At 53.4% G+C, this 18,771-nt stretch overlaps 1 protein-coding gene across 3 annotated transcripts in view; it reads left to right on the forward strand.

Annotated features, from left to right (window-relative positions):
- SLC16A13 (solute carrier family 16 member 13) overlaps nucleotides 1-18,771 on the forward strand; it is a 79,427-nt gene that overhangs the window by 21,012 nt on the left and 39,644 nt on the right. For 2 of the 3 annotated variants that reach the window (XM_072150124.1, XM_072150123.1), the window contains exons 2-4: nucleotides 10,432-10,629; nucleotides 11,226-11,369; nucleotides 11,521-12,255. In XM_072150124.1, the coding sequence (XP_072006225.1) occupies nucleotides 10,437-10,629; nucleotides 11,226-11,369; nucleotides 11,521-12,255 (1,072 nt within the window). In that variant the 5' untranslated portion in view covers nucleotides 10,432-10,436. Of the gene's footprint in view, nucleotides 1-10,431; nucleotides 10,630-11,225; nucleotides 11,370-11,520; nucleotides 12,256-12,328; nucleotides 12,723-18,771 lie in introns of those variants that run through there. The other variant, XM_072150125.1, reaches the window with a different exon arrangement.

Consider the following 18,771-nt stretch of genomic DNA (forward strand, 5'->3'; position numbering starts at 1 on the left):
ATAGCTAACTCCACTCCATGTTCTATGATCGGTGCCCCCCCTTATAATTATCTCTTCCTATGATCGGGTTCCCCCCTATAATTATCTCTTCCTATGATTGGTGCCCCCCCCCCTATAATTATCTCTTCCTGTGATTGGTGCGCCTGGGATCTGTGCGCCTCCTATGAGTAGTGTCTCCTGGGATCCGTGCGTCTCCTATGAGTAGTGTCTCCTGGGATCCGTGCGTCACCTATGAGTAGTGTCTCCTGGTGCGCCTCCTATGAGTAGTGTCTCCTGGGATCCGTGCATCACCTATGAGTAGTGTCTCCTGGGATCCGTGCGTCACCTATGAGTAGTGTCTCCTGGGATCCGTGCGTCACCTATGAGTAGTGTCTCCTGGGATCCGTGCGTCACCTATGAGTAGTGTCTCCTGGGATCCGTGCGTCACCTATGAGTAGTGTCTCCTGGGATCCGTGCGTCACCTATGAGTAGTGTCTCCTGGGATCCGTGTGCCTCCTATGAGTAGTGTCTCCTGGGATCCGTGCGTCACCTATGAGTAGTGTCTCCTGGGATCCGTGCGTCACCTATGAGTAGTGTCTCCTGGGATCCGTGCGCCTCCTATGAGTAGTGTCTCCTGGGATCTGTGAGCCTCCTATGAGTAGTGTCTCCTGGGATCCGTGCGTCACCTATGAGTAGTGTCTCCTGGGATCCGTGCGCCTCCTATGAGTAGTGTCTCCTGGGATCTGTGAGCCTCCTATGAGTAGTGTCTCCTGGGATCAGTGCGCCTCCTATGAGTAGTGTCTCCTGGGATCAGTGCGCCTCCTATGAGTAGTGTCTCCTGGGATCCGTGCGCCTCCTATGAGTAGTGTCTCCTGGGATCCGTGCGCCTCCTATGAGTAGTGTCTCCTATGTATAGTTTTTGAGGTGGAAGGGGAACCCATTCAGAACTCTGCTTTGTGGCCTTGGCTCTACTAGTGTAACATCCACAAATAACTGATAGTACACAGATGGAATGAATACATGGAACTGTCCATACGAAGCCACGGAACTAAATGAGGAGTGGTGGACATTTCTGCAGCAATAGAGAATGGATGTGTAGAAGGTGAATAGGACCCTGCAATTGGGTGGAGGTGGGATACATCCAGACATCAGAAGGGACACTAAACATGTTTCTAGGGGTTGGTGGGACAGTAGATGGGTGGCAGGAGTTGGGTGAGACACTAGAGATGTAGCATAAGGTTGGTGGGACAGTAGATGGGTGGAGGAGTTGGGTGAGACACTAGAGATGTAGCATGAGGTTGGTGGGACAGTAGATGGGTGGAGGAGTTGGGTGAGACACTAGAGATGTAGTGAGAGGTTGGTGGGACAATAGATGGGTGGAGGAGTTGGATGAGACACTAGAGATGTAGTGAGAAGTTGGTGGGACAGTAGATGTGTGGCAGGAGTTGGGTGAGACACTAGAGATGTACCATGAGGTTGGTGGGACAGTAGATGTGTAGCAGGAGTTGGGTGAGACACTAGAGATGTAGCATGAGGTTGGTGGGACAGTAGATGGGTGGTAGGAGTTGGGTGAGACACTACATATGTAGCGACAGGTTGGTGGGACAGTAGATGTGTGGCAGGAGTTGGATGAGACACTAGAGATGTAGCATGTGGTTGGTGGGACAGTAGATGTGTGGCAGCAGTTTGGTGAGACACTAGAGATGTAGTGAGAGGTTGGTGGGACAGTAGATGTGTGGCAGCAGTTTGGTGAGACACTAGAGATGTAGTGAGAGGTTGGTGGGACAGTAGATGTGTGGCAGGAGTTGGATGAGACACTAGAGATGTAGTGAGAGGTTGGTGGGACAGTAGATGTGTGGCAGGAGTTGGGTGAGACACTACAGATGTAGCGAGAGGTTGGTGGGACAGTAGATGTGTGGCAGCAGTTTGGTGAGACACTACAGATGTAGCGAGAGGTTGGTGGGACAGTAGATGTGTGGCAGGAGTTGGATGAGACATTAGAGATGTACCATGAGGTTGGTGGGACAGTAGATGTGTGGCAGGAGGTGGATGAGACACTAGAGTTGTACCATGAGGTTAGTGGGACAGTAGATGTGTGGCAGGAGTTGGATGAGACACTAGAGATGTACCATGAGGTTGGTGGGACAGTATATGTGTGGCAGCAGTTGGATGAGACACTAGAGATGTAGTGAGAGGTTGGTGGGACAGTAGATGTGTGGCAGGAGTTGGATGAGACACTAGAGATGTAGCGAGAGGTTGGTGGGACAGTAGATGTGTGGCAGCAGTTTGCTGAGACACTAGAGATGTGACATGAGGTAGGTGGGACAGTAGATGGGTGGTAGGAGTTGGATGAGACACTAGAGATGTACCATGAGCAGAGATCGCAATAACGCCTCTACAAGCGTCTATGACGCATGCAGAGGCTGATTTACTCTTCAAAAAAAACACCAAGCGTATAAATACGCTTGGTGATTTTCTTGTAAAAGCGCTGGCTCTCCGCAGTAACGATGTGCAGCTGCCGCCTGCTAGTTTGTAAGGAGCAGAGCGGACAGCGGAGCGCACAGAGCAGTCACGTGCACATGGACCCACTACACTGCAGAGAGGTCTCTGCTTCTGCCGGCAGAAGAGGAGCTCAGGCCACGCCCCCTTAGCACGGAGCAGTCACTGTCTCCTCCAAGCTGCTCTGTGTCCCTGTCATATCTCATATAGGGAGCAGCAGGGGAATCACATTACACTAAAAAGGGGCGGGGCAAGCACAAGCAGGAGGACAGGACATGTGACCTTTACAGGAGTCTCAGCTCCTCCTCCCCTCCTGACCCGTCTCTCTAGTTCCAATATATACAGCTGTACATGCGCACTAGCAGACTTGGCAAAGTCTGAGAAAGAAGGAGAGTGGAGAAGCTGTGGTGGGGGTCCTGTGTCTGCTGTGGTGTTCTCACAGGTTTGTGTGGCTGACCTATTCCCAGGGAGTTCAATTGATAAATAGTGGTTACCTGAGCCTGACATAACATGTATTCAATAAAGTACAAAATAGTTATGATTGAAAATTCTATGCATGGGTGGACTGCATGGGACGCCATCTTACAATGGTCACAAGAGCTTCCTATCTGAGGTGTGGGGGGGCAGGAGGTGAAAGTGCTTGTCCAATGGTCACAAGAGCTTACAATCTATGAGAACGAGGAGGGGACACAGGAGGTGACAGTGCGTGTCCAATGGTCACAAGAGCTTACAATCTATGAGGAGGAACAGGAGATGACAGTGCTTTTACAATGGTCACAAGAGCTTACAATCTATGAGGAGGAACAGGAGATGACAGTGCTTTTACAATGGTCACAAGAGCTTACAATCTATGAGGAGGAACAGGAGATGACAGTGCTTTTACAATGGTCACAAGAGCTTACAATCTGAGGAGGAGGGGACACAGGAGGTGAAAGTGCTTGTCCAATGGTCACAAGAGCTTACAATCTATGATGAGGGTGGGCACAGGAGATGACAGTGCTTGTACAATGGTCACAAGAGCTCACAATCTATGAGAAGGAGGGGACACAGGAGATGGCAGCACTTGTACAATGGTCACAGGAGCTTACAATCTATGAGGAGGGTGGGCACAGGAGATGACAGTGCTTGTACAATGGTCACAGGAGCTTACAATCTATGAGGAGGGTGGGCACAGGAGATGACAGTGCTTGTACAATGGCCACAAGAGCTTACAATCTATGAGGAGGGGGGCACAGGAGATGACACTGCTTGTACAATGGTCACAGGAGCTTACAATCTATGAGGAGGGTGGGCACAGGAGATGACAGTGCTTGTACAATGGCCACAAGAGCTTACAATCTATGAGGAGGGGGGCACAGGAGATGACACTGCTTGTACAATGGTCACAGGAGCTTACAATCTATGAGGAGGGTGGGCACAGGAGATGACAGTGCTTGTACAATGGTCACAGGAGCTTACAATCTATGAGGAGGGTGGGCACAGGAGATGACAGTGCATGTACAATGGTCACAAGAGCTTACAATCTATGAGGAGGAGGGCACAGGAGGTGACAGTGCTTGTACAATGGTCACAAGAGCTTACAATCTATGAGGAGGGGGGCACAGGAGGTGACAGTGCTTGTACAATGCTCACAGGAGCTTACAATCTATGAGGAGGAGACACAGGAGGTGACAGTGCATGTACAATGGTCACAGGAGCTTACAATCTATGAGGAGGAGACACAGGAGGTGACAGTGCATGTACAATGGTCACAGGAGCTTACAATCTATGAGGAGGAGACACAGGAGGTGACAGTGCTTGTACAATGGTCACAAGAGCTTAAAATCTATGAGGAGGAGACACAGGAGGTGACAGTGCTTGTACAATGGTCACAAGAGCTTACAATCTATGAGGAGGGGGACACAGGAGATGACACTGCTTGTTCAATGGTCACAAGAGCTTACAATCTATGAGGAGGACGACACAGGAGATGGCAGTGCTTGTACAATGATCCAGGCATTTCAAGTAAGAGATAAAATAAATAAATACCCCAAAGACCCCAATGTTTTCACATTGTATTGAAAAAAATCCTCCCTGAACCAAAACACTTGTGCTCAGTAAGTAACAACTTTATCGCCGGCAAACACATCTTGCTAGTTAGTGAACGCAAGTGCATTGGTCAGAAGGCTTATGTTTTTGGGAAGGAATATCTAGGAAAAAATAAACCGTGTAAAAAAAAGTGTTATGCCCTCAACCCCCCAAAAATAAATGAAATAAATTCAGAGGCGGCAGCCCCAGCCTGCTCAGTGTGGGGAGGTAGGGGGTTTGGGACTGGCTATTAACAATTTATACAACTTGGAGTTATATATTTGTATTAACTGAAAATTCCATACTCTTCCTCGGCTAAAAATACTCCTCAAAAATGGTGAGAGGAGTATTATTACCCTTCTGGAAAAATGTTAGTGCGACCTCTGGTTGGGACATTAGATGTGTGGCAGCAGTTTGGTGAGACACTAGAGATGTACCATGAGGTTGGTGGGACAGTAGATGGATGGCAGCAGTTGGATGAGACATTAGAGATGTAGCATGAGGTTGGTGGGACAGTATATGTGTGGTAGGAGTTGGATGAGACACTAGAGATGTACCATGAGGTTGGTGGGACAGTAGATGTGTGGCAGGAGTTGGATGAGACACTAGAGAAGTAGCGAGAGGTTAGTGGGACAGTAGATGTGTGGCAGGTGTTGGATGAGACACTAGAGATGTACCATGAGGTTGGTGGGACAGTAGATGTGTGGCAGCAGTTTGCTGAGACACTAGAGATGTGACATGAGGTTGGTGGGACAGTAGATGGGTGGCAGGAGTTGGATGAGACACTAGAGATGTACCATGAGGTTGGTGGGACAGTAGATGGGTGGCAGGAGTTGGATGAGACATTAGAGATGTACCATGAGGTTGGTGGGACAGTAGATGTGTGGTAGGAGTTGGATGAGACACTAGAGATGTACCATGAGGTTGTTGGGACAGTAGATGTGTGGCAGCAGTTTGGTGAGACACTAGAGATGTACCATGAGGTTGGTGGGACAGTAGATGTGTGGTAGGAGTTGGATGAGACACTAGAGATGTACCATGAGGTTGGTGGGGCAGTAGACGTGTGGCAGCAGTTTGGTGAGACACTAGAGATGTACCATGAGGTTGGTGGGACAGCAGATGGATGGCAGCAGTTGGATGAGACATTAGAGATGTAGCATGAGGTTGGTGGGACAGTAGATGTGTGGTAGGAGTTGGATGAGACACTAGAGATGTACCATGAGGTTGGTGGGACAGTAGATGTGTGGCAGGAGTTGGATGAGACACTAGAGATGTAGTGAGAGGTTGGTGGGACAGTAGATGTGTGTCAGGAGTTGGATGAGACACTAGAGATGTAACATGAGGTTGGTGGGACAGTAGATGTGTGGCAGGAGTTGGGTGAGAAACTACAGATGTAGCGAGAGTTTGGTGGGACAGTAGATGGGTGGCAAGAGTTGAGTGAGACACTAGAGATGTAATGAGATGTTGGTGGGACAGTAGATGTGTGCCAGGAGTTGGGTGAGACACTACAGATGTAGCGAGAGGTTGGTGGGACAGTAGATGGGTGGCAAGAGTTGAGTGAGACACTACAGATGTACCATGAGGTTGGTGGGACAGTAGATGTGTGGCAGGAGTTTGCTGAGACACTAGAGATGTGACATGAGGTTGGTGGGACAGTAGATGTGTGGCAGGAGTTGGATGAGACATTAGAGATGTACCATGAGGTTGGTGGGACAGTTGATGTGTGGCAGGAGTTGGATGAAACATTAGAGATGTACCATGAGGTTGGTGGGACAGTAGATGTGTGGCAGCAGTTTGGTGAGACACTACAGATGTAGCGAGAGGTTGGTGGGACAGTAGATGTGTGGCAGGAGTTGGATGAGACATTAGAGATGTAGCATGAGGTTGGTGGGACAGTACATGTGTGGCAGCAGTTTGGTGAGACACTACAGATGTAGCGAGAGGTTGGTGGGACAGTAGATGTGTGGCAGGAGTTGGATGAGACACTAGAGATGTACCATGAGATTGGTGGGACAGTAGATGTGTGGCAGGAGTTGGATGAGACACTAGAGATGTACCATGAGGTTGGTGGGACAGTATATGTGTGTCAGCAGTTGGATGAGACACTAGAGATGTAGTGAGAGGTTGGTGGGACAGTAGATGTGTGGCAGGAGTTGGATGAGACACTAGAGATGTAGCGAGAGGTTGGTGGGACAGTAGATGTGTGGCAGGAGTTGGATGAGACACTAGAGATGTAGTGAGAGGTTGGTGGGACAGTAGATGTGTGGCAGCAGATTGGTGAGACACTAGAGATGTACCATGAGGTTGGTGGGACAGTAGATGGATGGCAGCAGTTGGATGAGACATTAGAGATGTAGCATGAGGTTGGTGGGGCAGTAGATGTGTGGTAGGAGTTGGATGAGACACTAGAGATGTACCATGAGGTTGGTGAGACAGTATATGTGTGGTAGGAGTTGGATGAGACACTAGAGATGTACCATGAGGTTGGTGGGACAGTAGATGTGTGGCAGCAGTTTGCTGAGACATTAGAGATGTGACATGAGGTTGGTGGGACAGTAGATGTGTGGCAGGAGTTGGATGAAACATTAGAGATGTACCATGAGGTTGGTGGGACAGTTGATGTGTTGCAGGAGTTGGATGAGACATTAGAGATGTACCATGAGGTTGGTGGGACAGTAGATGTGTTGCAGCAGTTTGGTGAGACACTACAGATGTAGCGAGAGGTTGGTGGGACAGTAGATGTGTGGCAGGAGTTGGATGAGACACTAGAGATGTACCATGAGATTGGTGGGACAGTAGATGTGTGGCAGGATTTGGATGAGACACTAGAAATGTACCATGAGATTGGTGGGACAGTAGATGTGTGGCAGGAGTTGGATGAGACACTAGAGATATACCATGAGGTTGGTGGGACAGTATATGTGTGTCAGCAGTTGGATGAGACACTAGAGATGTAGTGAGAGGTTGGTGGGACAGTAGATGTGTGGCAGGAGTTGGATGAGACACTAGAGATGTAGCGAGAGGTTGGTGGGACGATAGATGTGTGGCAGGAGTTGGATGAGACACTAGAGATGTAGTGAGAGGTTGGTGGGACAGTAGATGTGTGGCAGCAGTTTGCTGAGACACTAGAGATGTACCATGAGGTTGGTGGGACAGTATATGGATGGCAGCAGTTGGATGAGACATTAGAGATGTAGCATGAGGTTGGTGGGACAGTAGATGTGTGGTAGGAGTTGGATGAGACACTAGAGATGTACCATGAGGTTGGTGGGACAGTAGATGTGTGGCAGGAGTTGGATGAGACACTAGAGATGTAGTGAGAGGTTGGTGGGACAGTAGATGTGTGGCAGGAGTTGGATGAGACGCTAGAGATGTAGCGAGAGGTTGGTGGGACAGTAGATGTGTGGCAGCAGTTTGCTGAGACACTAGAGATGTACCATGAGGTTGGTGGGACAGTAGATGTGTGGTAGAAGTTGGATGAGACACTAGGGATGTACCATGAGGTTGGTGGGACAGTAGATGTGTGGCAGCAGTTTATTGAGACACTAGAGATGTACCATGAGGTTGGTGGGACAGTAGATGGATGGCAGCAGTTGGATGAGACATTAGAGATGTAGCATGAGGTAGGTGGGACAGTAGATGTGTGGTAGGAGTTGGATGAGACACTAGAGATGTACCATGAGGTTGGTGGGACAGTAGATGTGTGGCAGGAGTTGGATGAGACACTAGAGATGTACCATGAGGTTGGTGGGACAGTAGATGTGTGGCAGGAGTTGGGTGAGACACTACAGATGTAGCGAGAGGTTGGTGGGACAGTAGATGTGTGGCAGGAGTTGAATGAGACACTAGAGATGTAGTGAGAGGTTGTTGGGACATTAGATGTGTGGCAGCAGTTTGGTGAGACACTAGAGATGTACCATGAGGTTGGTGGGACAGTAGATGTGTGGTAGAAGTTGGATGAGACACTAGGGATGTACCATGAGGTTGGTGGGACAGTAGATGTGTGGCAGCAGTTTATTGAGACACTAGAGATGTACCATGAGGTTGGTGGGACAGTAGATGGATGGCAGCAGTTGGATGAGACATTAGAGATGTAGCATGAGGTTGGTGGGACAGTAGATGTGTGGTAGGAGTTGGATGAGACACTAGAGATGTACCATGAGGTTGGTGGGACGGTAGATGTGTGGCAGGAGTTGGATGAGACACTAGAGAAGTAGTGAGAGGTTAGTGGGACAGTAGATGTGTGGCAGGAGTTGGATGAGACACTAGAGATGTACCATGAGGTTGGTGGGACAGTAGATGTGTGGCAGCAGTTTGCTGAGACACTAGAGATGTGACATGAGGTTGGTGGGACAGTAGATGGGTGGCAGGAGTTGGATGAGACACTAGAGATGTACCATGAGGTTGGTGGGACAGTAGATGTGTGGTAGGAGTTGAATGAGACACTAGAGATGTACCATGAGGTTGGTGGGACAGTAGGTGTGTGGCAGCAGTTTGTTGAGACACTAGAGATGTACCATGAGGTTGGTGGGACAGCAGATGGATGGCAGCAGTTGGATGAGACATTAGAGATGTAGCATGAGGTTGGTGGGACAGTAGATGTGTGGTAGGAGTTGGATGAGACACTAGAGATGTACCATGAGGTTGGTGGGACAGTAGATGTGTGGCAGGAGTTGGATGAGACACTAGAGATGTAGTGAGAGGTTGGTGGGACAGTAGATGTGTGCCAGGAGTTGGATGAGACACTAGAGATGTACCATGAGGTTGGTGGGACAGTAGATGTGTGACAGGAGTTGGGTGAGACACTAGAGATGTAGCGAGAGGTTGGTGGGACAGTATATGGGTGGCAAGAGTTGAGTGAGACACTAGAGATGTAATGAGAGGTTGGTGGGACAGTAGATGTGTGGCAGCAGTTTGGTGAGACACTAGAGATGTACCATGAGGTTGGTGGGACAGTAGATGGGTGGCAGCAGTTGGAAGAGATGTAGCAAGAGGCTGGTGGGACAGTATATGGGTGGCAAGAGTTGAGTGAGACACTAGAGATGTAATGAGAGGTTGGTGGGACAGTAGATGTGTGGCAGCAGTTTGGTGAGACACTAGAGATGTAGCAAGAGGCTGGTGGGACAGTAGATGTGTGGCAGGAGTTGGGTGAGACACTAGAGATGTACCATGAGGTTGGTGGGACAGTAGATGTGTGGCAGGAGTTGGGTGAGACACTAGAGATGTAGCAAGAGGTTTGTGAGACACTGGGGCACATTTACTAAGGGTCCGCAGCCGCGAATCCGTCGGGTTTTTCCCAAATATTTCCTCTTTGCGCTGTATTTCACGGAATTGTGGCGCACGATCGTTTTTTGGCGCAACCGCGCCGCCTTTCGCGCGACACAAATCGGGGGGCGTGGCCACCGGACAACCCGAAGGATTCGGAAAAACCGCAGAATTTAAAAAGCCATTTGTGTCGCAAGATCAAGCACTCACATACACCAGAAAAAAGCAGGTGAACTCCAGCGGACCTCGGCACAGCAGCGACACCTGGTGAATATCGGCGCACGGACCTTAGTGAATCCCGGCAGAACCCGAATCAGCGTCGGAGAACCCGCCGCTGGATCGCGACTGGACCGGGTAAGTAAATGTGCCCCACTGTGTGAGGTCTATCAAGGCTCGTGTTGGTTTACAAGTCCAACCCTTTGAAACGTGTCTAGTGTCTCGCCTGATTCCTACCAGATATCTACTGTCACCAACCTCTGGTGTAAACACTGCTTTTGCTGCTACTTTTTAGTGGCAGCTCCATGGGTGAGGTTGGGGAAGGAATGTATCGTACGTAGACTTGATGATGACCATCTCTACTTCTGTTCTGTCCTGAATATGTTTTCCTTTTTTCCCATGTAGTCACAATGTCCTGGTGCTTGGTGAAGGACGTGTGGGGGACTGTGCTGCTCTTCTCCTGCTTCCTTCAGGCTGGCCTAGTATTTGGGACTCTTCGTTCTTTTGGGATATTTTTTCCCGAATTTGTGGAATATTTTGGCTCCCCGGCAGGAAGCGTCTCTTGGGTGACGTCTTGTGCCGTGGCGGTACAACAGCTGATGAGTAAGTATGACATAGAGTGGATGAAACCTGAGATGTGGACAATTCTAGATCCTATCAGCGATTAGGAAATGTGTTTCTAGATTTGGAACCAGTAGAAATATTGAGAGGTTTCCCTGTCTGCACGTTGTATCCATGAACCTAGGTGGACAATCTCCAGGACATGGCCTTCAGAATAGTCATTCCTACCATAAAAACCCAGGGCAACCGCATGACTCAGATACCTGACTGGGCTCTCCATAGTGTACCACATGGATCGGATACATGGCTGGCCTCTCCGTGGTGTACCGCATGACTCCGATACCTGACTGGCCTCTCCATAGTGTACCACATGGATCGGATACATGGCTGGCCTCTGCGTGGTGTACCGCATGACTCCGATACCTGACTGGGCTCTCCATAGTGTACCACATAGATCGGATACATGGCTGGCCCCTAATGGTGTAGTGCATGAATTGGATACATGGCTGACCTCTCTAAGGTATACCATATAGCTTTCCTCCAGATATAATGGACGTCCTCTCATGAGGTGGCACTAGAGAAGGAGCAAGAAAGGTGGGGCACCTAGTCCCTGATAATTCTTGATTTTTCATCTTAAGGTCCTCTGGGTTGTTCACTTGCCCTTCGGTTTGGATCTCGTCCCGTCGTCATCATTGGAGGCTTCCTGTCTTCTCTTGGGATGTTCTTGGCCTCATTCTCTACCAAACTCTACCAGCTTTACCTGAGTATTGGAGGTATATCAGGTAAGCAATCATCTAATTGTTTCTGGAAGGTAATCCTTCACCTTCGTTACCCTATAGAGGGGGGCAGACTTCTAGCTGTTACCCCACTGAGAGTATGGCAGGATCGTAGAGAGTCTGGACAAAGGTTAATGTTGTCTCTGTCTTTCTACAGGACTTGGTTGGGCGTTAATATTCTCACCTTCTATGGCCGAGGTGACCTGCTACTTTTCACGTAGACGGTCCCTAGCGACAGGATTTGTGCTGACTGGTGTTGGTGTCTTCTCATTTGCCCTGACGCCTCTTCTCCAGTATCTGGTAGAAGAATACTCTTGGTCGGGAGCCATGCTCTTGCTCTCTGGAGTGGCCCTTCATTCTGTGCCATGTGGGGCTATGCTCCGTACCTCTAGTAAGGCTACTTCTGGTCATTCCCAATCTTTCCTTTGGGGTTGGGACCTTCTCTGTAATTGGCCTTTCCTGCGTTATTGCCTGGCTGTAACTCTGGTCAATGCTGGTTACTTTGTGCCCTTTGCTCATCTTGTGGCTCACATGCGCATGAAAGGCCTTGGAGATCGTCAGGCCGCCTTCTTAATGGCGCTTGTTGGGGTGGCAGATGTCAGTGGCCGCCTGTTTGCTGGTTGGACGTCTGATCTTAACCCAAGACGTACTCTTCACCTGCTGAGCCTGTGGATCGGGCTGGCGGCTGTGGTCCTCGGACTTGTTCCTCTAGCGGAGAGGGATGTGGAGATGGGCGCTGCTGCCATTGCATTTGGCTTCTGTGCTGGGGCGCTGACCCCTGGCGTCTTCTCTGCCCTCCCATGGGTCGTAGGGGCCCAGAGCGTTCTGCCTGCACTTGGACTGCTCCAGATGTTGGAGAGTGTGGGTGGACTCCTTGGACCTCCTATATCAGGTGAGTGATCCAATCCTGTAATCTCCTTCTAGGATATATTGGGGCAGATTTACTTTACTTTACTTCATCCCAGAGGTGCGTTCCCCGACTCCAATGCACATCTGCCGCGATTCACTAAGATCCTGCACCCGATACCCTACATGTGTCGCTTCCCCGCTCAGGTCCCCGGAGTTCACCTTCTTCTTCCTGGTGTATGTGAGTGCATGTCTTTCGACACAAATTCAAAGTTAAAATCCAGCGGTTTGTCCGAATCCGGCGGATCTTCCAACAGCCTGCCCCCCCCATTTGTGTCGCATGAAAGTCGTCGCGATTGCACCAAAATCCGATCACGTGCGCCAAAAACCTGTGTTAAATGCGGCGCAACATGGAAATCGTCGGGTAACCCAACGAAAATGCGATCCGCGGACCCTCGGTAAACGAGCCTCATTGTGTTAAATCTACAAAAGAAAAGAGATTACATTATAGAACGGTTTCCCTTCCTCATGCAACCATCAATGTCACATTCATATTAAAGCGCATCTAGACATTTTATGAATCTCTCTCCTGTCCCTGCTGTGCTCTGTGTGATGCTCTCTCCTGCCCCTGCTGTGCTCTGCTCTGTGTGACGCTCTCTCCTGCCCCTGCTGTGCTCTGTGTGACGCTCTCTCCCGCCCCTGCTGTGCTCTGCTCTGTGTGACGCTCTCTCCTGCCCCTGCTGTGCTCTGCTCTGTGTAATGCTCTCTCCTGCCCCTGCTGTGCTCTGCTCTGTGTGACGCTCTCTCCCGCCCCTGCTGTGCTCTGCTCTGTGTGACGCTCTCTCCCGCCCCTGCTGTGCTGTGCTCTGTGTGTCGCTCTCTCCTGCCCCTGCTGTCCTCTGCTCTATGTGACGCTCTCTCCTGCCCCTGCTGTGCTCTGCTCTGTGCTCTGCTCTCTCCCGCCCCTGCTGTGCTCTGCTCTGTGTGTCGCTCTCTCCTGCCCCTGCTGTGCCCTGTGTGACGCTCTCTCCTGCCCCAGCTGTGCTCTGCTCTGTGTGACGCTCTCTCCGGCCCCTGCTGTGCTCTGTGTGACGCTCTCTCTCCTGCCCCTGCTGTGCTCTGTGTGACGCTCTCTCCTGCCCCTGCTGTGCTCTGTGTGACACTCTCTCCTGCCCCTGCTGTGCTCTGTGTGACGCTTTCTCCTGCCCCTGCTGTGCTCTGTGTGATGCTCTCTCCTGCCCCTGCTGTCCTCTGCTCTGTGTGTCGCTCTCTCCTACCCCTGCTGTGCTCTGCTCTGTGTGACGCTCTCTCCTGCCCCAGCTGTGATCTGCTCTGTGTGACGCTCTCTCCTGCCCCTGCTGTCCTCTGCTCTGTGTGACGCTCTCTCCCGCCCCTGCTGTCCTCTGCTCTGTGTGACGCTCTCTACTGCCCCTGCTGTGCTCTGCTCTGTGTGACGCTCTCTCCTGCCCCTGCTGTGCTCTGCTCTGTGTGACGCTCTCTCCTGTCCCTGCTGTGCTCTGCTCTGTGTGACGCTCTCTCCTGCCCCTGCTGTGCTCTGCTCTGTGTGACGCTCTCTCCTGCCCCTGCTGTGCTCTGCTCTGTGTGACAATCTCTCCTGCCCCTGCTGTGCTCTGCTCTGTGTGACGCTCTCTCCCGCCGCTGCTGTGCTTTGCTCTGTGTGTCGCTCTCTCCTGCCCCTGCTGTGCTCTGCTCTGTGTGACGCTCTCTCCTGCCCCTGCTGTGCTCTGCTCTGTGTGACGCTCTCTCCTGCCCCTGCTGTGCTCTGCTCTGTGTGATGCTCTCTCCCGCCCCTGCTGTGCTCTGCTCTGTGTGACGCTCTCTCCTGTCCCTGCTGTGCTCTGCTCTGTGTGATGCTCTCTCCCGCCCCTGCTGTGCTCTGCTCTGTGTGACGCTCCCTCCTGTCCCTGCTGTGCTCTGCTCTGTGTGACGCTTTCTCCTGTCCCTGCTGAGCTCTGTGTGACGCTCTCTCCTGCACCTGCTGTGCTCTGCTCTGTGTGACGCTCTCTCCTGCCCCTGCTGTGCTCTGCTCTGTGTGACGCTCTCTTCTACCCCTGCTGTCCTCTGCTGTGTGACGCTCTCTCCTGCCCCTGCTGTGCTCTGCTCTGTGTGTCGCTTTCTCCTGCCCCTGCTGTGCTCTGCTCTGTGTGACGCTCTCTCCCGCCCCTTCTGTGCTCTGCTCTGTGTGACGCTCTCTTCTACCCCTGCTGTCCTCTGCTCTTTGTGACGCTCTCTCCTGCCCCTGCTGTGCTCTGCTCTGTGTGACGCTCTCTTCTACCCCTGCTGTCCTCTGCTCTGTGTGACGCTCTCTCCTGCCCCTGCTATGCTCTGCTCTGTGTCACGCTCTCTTCTGCCCCTGCTGTCCTCTGCTCTGTGTGACGCTCTCTCCCGCCCCTGCTATGCTCTGCTCTGTGTCACGCTCTCTTCTGCCCCTGCTGTCCTCTGCTCTGTGTGACGCTCTCTCCTGCCCCTGCTGTGCTCTGCTCTGTGTCACGCTCTCTCCTGCCCCTGCTGTGCTCTGCTCTGTGTGACGCTCTCTCCCGCTCCTGCTATGCTCTGCTCTGTGTCACGCTCTCTTCTGCCCCTGCTGTCCTCTGCTCTGTGTGACGCTCTCTCCTGCCCCTGCTGTGCTCTGCTCTGTGTGACGCACTCTCCTGCCCCTGCTGTGCTCTGCTCTGTGTGACGCTCTCTCCTGTCCCTGCTGTGCTCTGCTCTGTGTGATGCTCTCTCCTGTCCCTGCTGTGCTCTGCTCTGTGTGACGCTCCCTCCTGCCCCTGCTGTGCTCTGTGTGACGCACTCTCCTGCCCCTGCTGTGCTCTGCTCTGTGTGACGCTCTCTCCTGTCCCTGCTGTGCTCTGCTCTGTGTGACGCTCTCTCCCGCCCCTGCTGTGCTCTGTGTGACGCTCTCTCCTGTCCCTGTTGTGCTCTGCTATCTGTGACGCTCTCTCCTGTCCCTGTTGTGCTCTGCTCTGTGTGTCGCTCTCTCCTGCTGTGCTGTGCTCTGCTCTGTGTGACGCTCTCTCCTGTCCCTGCTGTGCTCTGCTCTGTGTGACGCTCTCTCCTGTCCCTGTTGTGCTCTGCTCTGTGTGACGCCCTCTCCTGTCCCTGTTGTGCTCTGCTATCTGTGACGCTCTCTCCTGCCCCTGCTGTGCTCTGCTCTGTGTGATGCTCTCTCCCGCCCCTGCTGTGCTCTGCTCTGTGTGACGCTCTCTCCCGCCCCTGCTGTGCTCTGCTCTGTGTGACGCTCTCTTCTGCCCCTGCTGTCCTCTGCTCTGTGTGACGCTCTCTCCTGTCCCTGTTGTGCTCTGCTCTGTGTGACGCTCTCTCCTGCCCCTGCTGTGCTCTGCTCTTTGTGACGCTCTCTCCTGTCCCTGCTGTGCTCTGCTCTGTGTGACGCTCTCTCCTGCCCCTGCTGTGCTCTGCTCTGTGTGACGCTCTCTCCTGCCCCTGCTGTGCTGTGCTTTGTGTGACGCTCTCTCCTGTCCCTGCTGTGCTGTGCTCTGTGTGACGCTCTCTCCTGCCCCTGCTCTGCTCTGCTCTGTGTGACCTCTCTCCCGCCCCTGCTGTTCTCTGCTCTGTGTGACTCTCTCCTGCCCCTGCTGTGCTCTGTGTGACGTCTCTCCTGCCCCTGCTGTACTCTGTGTGACCTCTCTCCTGCCCCTGCTGTGCTCTGCTCTGCGTGACGCTCTCTCCTGCCCCTGCTGTGCTCTGCTCTGTGTAACGCTCTTTCCCGCCCCTGCTGTGCTCTGCTCTGTGTGACGCTCTCTCCTGTCCCTGTTGTGCTCTGCTCTGTGTGATGCTCTCTCCCGCCCCTGCTGTGCTCTGCTCTTTGTGACGCTCTCTCCTGCCCCTGCTGTGCTCTGTGTGACGTTCTGTTCTGTCCCAGCTGTGCTCTGTTCTGTGACGCACTCTCCTCTCCCTGCTGTGCTCTGCTCTGTGTGACACACTCTCCTCTCCCTGCTGTGCTCTGCTCTGTGTGACACACTCTCCTGCCCCTGCTGAGCTCTGCTCTGTGTGACGCTCTCTCCTGCCCCTGCTGAGCTCTGCTCTGTGTGACGCTCTCTCCTGCCCCTGCTGTGCTCTGCTCTGTGTGACGCTCTCTACCGCCCCTGCTGTGCTCTGTGTGACGCTCTCTCCCGCCCCTGCTGTGCTCTGCTCTGTGTGACCTTTCTCCTGCCCCTGCTGTGCTCTGTGTGACGCTCTCTCCTGCCCCTGCTGTGCTCTGCTCTGTGTGACGCTCTCTCCTGCCCCTGCTGTGCTGTGCTCTGTGTGACCTCTCTCCTGCCCCTGCTGTGCTCTGTGTGACCTCTCTCCTGTCCCTGTTGTGCTCTGCTCTCTGTGACGCTCTCTCCCGCCCCTGCTGTGCTCTGCTCTGTGTGACGCTCTCTCCCGCCCCTGCTGTGCTCTGCTCTGTGTGACGCTCTCTCCCGCCCCTGCTGTGCTCTGTGTGACCTCTCTCCTGCCCCTGCTGTGCTTTGCTCCGTGTGACGCTCTCTTCTGCCTCTGCTGTGCTCTGCTCTGTGTGACGCTCTCTCCTGCCCCTGCTGTGCTCTGCTCTGTGTGACGCTCTCTCCTGCCCCTGCTGTGCTCTGCTCTGTGACGCACTCTCCTCTCCCTGCTGTGCTCTGCTCTGTGTGACACACTCTCCTGCCCCTGCTGTGCTCTGCTCTGTGTGACGCTCTCTCCTGCCCCTGCTGTGCTCTGCTCTGTGTGACGCTCTCTCCTGCCCCTGCTGTGCTCTGCTCTGTGTGACGCTCTCTCCTGCCCCTGCTGTGCTCTGCTCTGTGACGCACTCTCCTCTCCCTGCTGTGCTCTGCTCTGTGTGACACACTCTCCTGCCCCTGCTGTGCTCTGCTCTGTGTGACGCTCTCTCCTGCCCCTGCTGTGCTCTGCTCTGTGTGACACTCTCTCCTCTCCCTGCTGTGCTCTGCTCTGTGTGACGCTCTCTCCTGCCCCTGTTGTGCTCTGTGTGACCTCTCTCCTGCCCCTGCTGTGCTCTGCTCTCTCCTGCCCCTGCTGTGCTCTGCTCTGTGCTCTGCTCTCTCCTGCCCCTGCTGTGCTGTGCTCTGTGTGACGCTCTCTCCTGCCCCTGCTGTACTCTGTGTGACCTCTCTCCTGCCCCTGCTGTGCTCTGTGTGACGCTCTCTCCTGCCCCTGCTATGCTCTGCTCTGTGTGACGCTCTCTCCTGCCCCTGCTGAGCTCTGCTCTGTGTGACGCTCTCTCCTGCCCCTGCTGTGCTCTGCTCTGTGTGACGCTCTCTCCTGCCCCTGCTGTGCTCTGCTCTGTGTGACGCTCTCTCCCGCCCCTGCTGTGCTCTGCTCTGTGTGACGCTCTCTACTGCCCCTGCTGTCCTCTGCTCTGTGTGATGCTCTCTTCTACCCCTGCTGTCCTCTGCTCTGTGTGACGCTCTCTCCTGCCCCTGCTGTGCTCTGCTCTGTGTGACGCTCTCTACTGCCCCTGCTGTCCTCTGCTCTGTGTAACGCTCTCTCCTGCCCCTGCTGTGCTCTGCTCTGTGACGCACTCTCCTCTCCCTGCTGTGCTGTGCTCTGTGTGACGCTCTCTCCTGCCCCTGCTGTGCTCTGCTCTCTCCTGCCCCTGCTGTGCTGTGCTCTGTGTGACGCTCTCTCCTGCCCCTGCTGTACTCTGTGTGACCTCTCTCCTGCCCCTGCTGTGCTCTGTGTGACGCTCTCTTCTGCCCCTGCTATGCTCTGCTCTGTGTGACGCTCTCTCCTGCCCCTGCTGAGCTCTGCTCTGTGTGACGCTCTCTCCTGCCCCTGCTGTGCTGTGCTCTGTGTGACGCTCTCTACTGTCCCTGCTGTCCTCTGCTCTGTGTGATGCTCTCTTCTACCCCTGCTGTCCTCTGCTCTGTGTGACGCTCTCTCCTGCCCCTGCTGTGCTCTGCTCTGTGTGACGCTCTCTACTGCCCCTGCTGTCCTCTGCTCTGTGTAATGCTCTCTCCTGCCCCTGCTGTGCTCTGCTCTGTGACGCACTCTCCTCTCCCTGCTGTGCTGTGCTCTGTGTGACGCTCTCTCCTGCCCCTGCTGTGCTCTGCTCTGTGCTCTGCTCTCTCCTGCCCCTGCTGTGCTGTGCTCTGTGTGACGCTCTCTCCTGCCCCTGCTGTACTCTGTGTGACCTCTCTCCTGCCCCTGCTGTGCTCTGTGTGATGCTCTCTCCTGCCCCTGCTATGCTCTGCTCTGTGTGACGCTCTCTCCTGCCCCTGCTGTGCTGTGCTCTGTGTGACGCTCTCTACTGTCCCTGCTGTCCTCTGCTCTGTGTGACGCTCTCTCCTGCCCCTGCTGTGCTCTGTGTGATGCTCTCACCTGCCCCTGCTCTGCTCTGTGTGACGCTCTCTCCTGCCCCTGCTGTGCTCTGCTCTGTGTGACACTCTCTCCTGCCCCTGCGGTGCTCTGCGTGACGCTCTCTCCTACCCCTGCTGTGCTCTGTGTGACGCTCTCTCCTGCCCCTGCTGTGCTCTGCTCTGTGTAACGCTCTCTCCTGCCCCTGCTCTGCTCTTTGTGACGCTCTCTCCTGCCCCTGCTCTGC

This window comes from Engystomops pustulosus, chromosome 4 (genome assembly GCF_040894005.1).
Source record: "Engystomops pustulosus chromosome 4, aEngPut4.maternal, whole genome shotgun sequence".
In the NCBI taxonomy this organism is placed as follows: domain Eukaryota; kingdom Metazoa; phylum Chordata; class Amphibia; order Anura; family Leptodactylidae; genus Engystomops; species Engystomops pustulosus.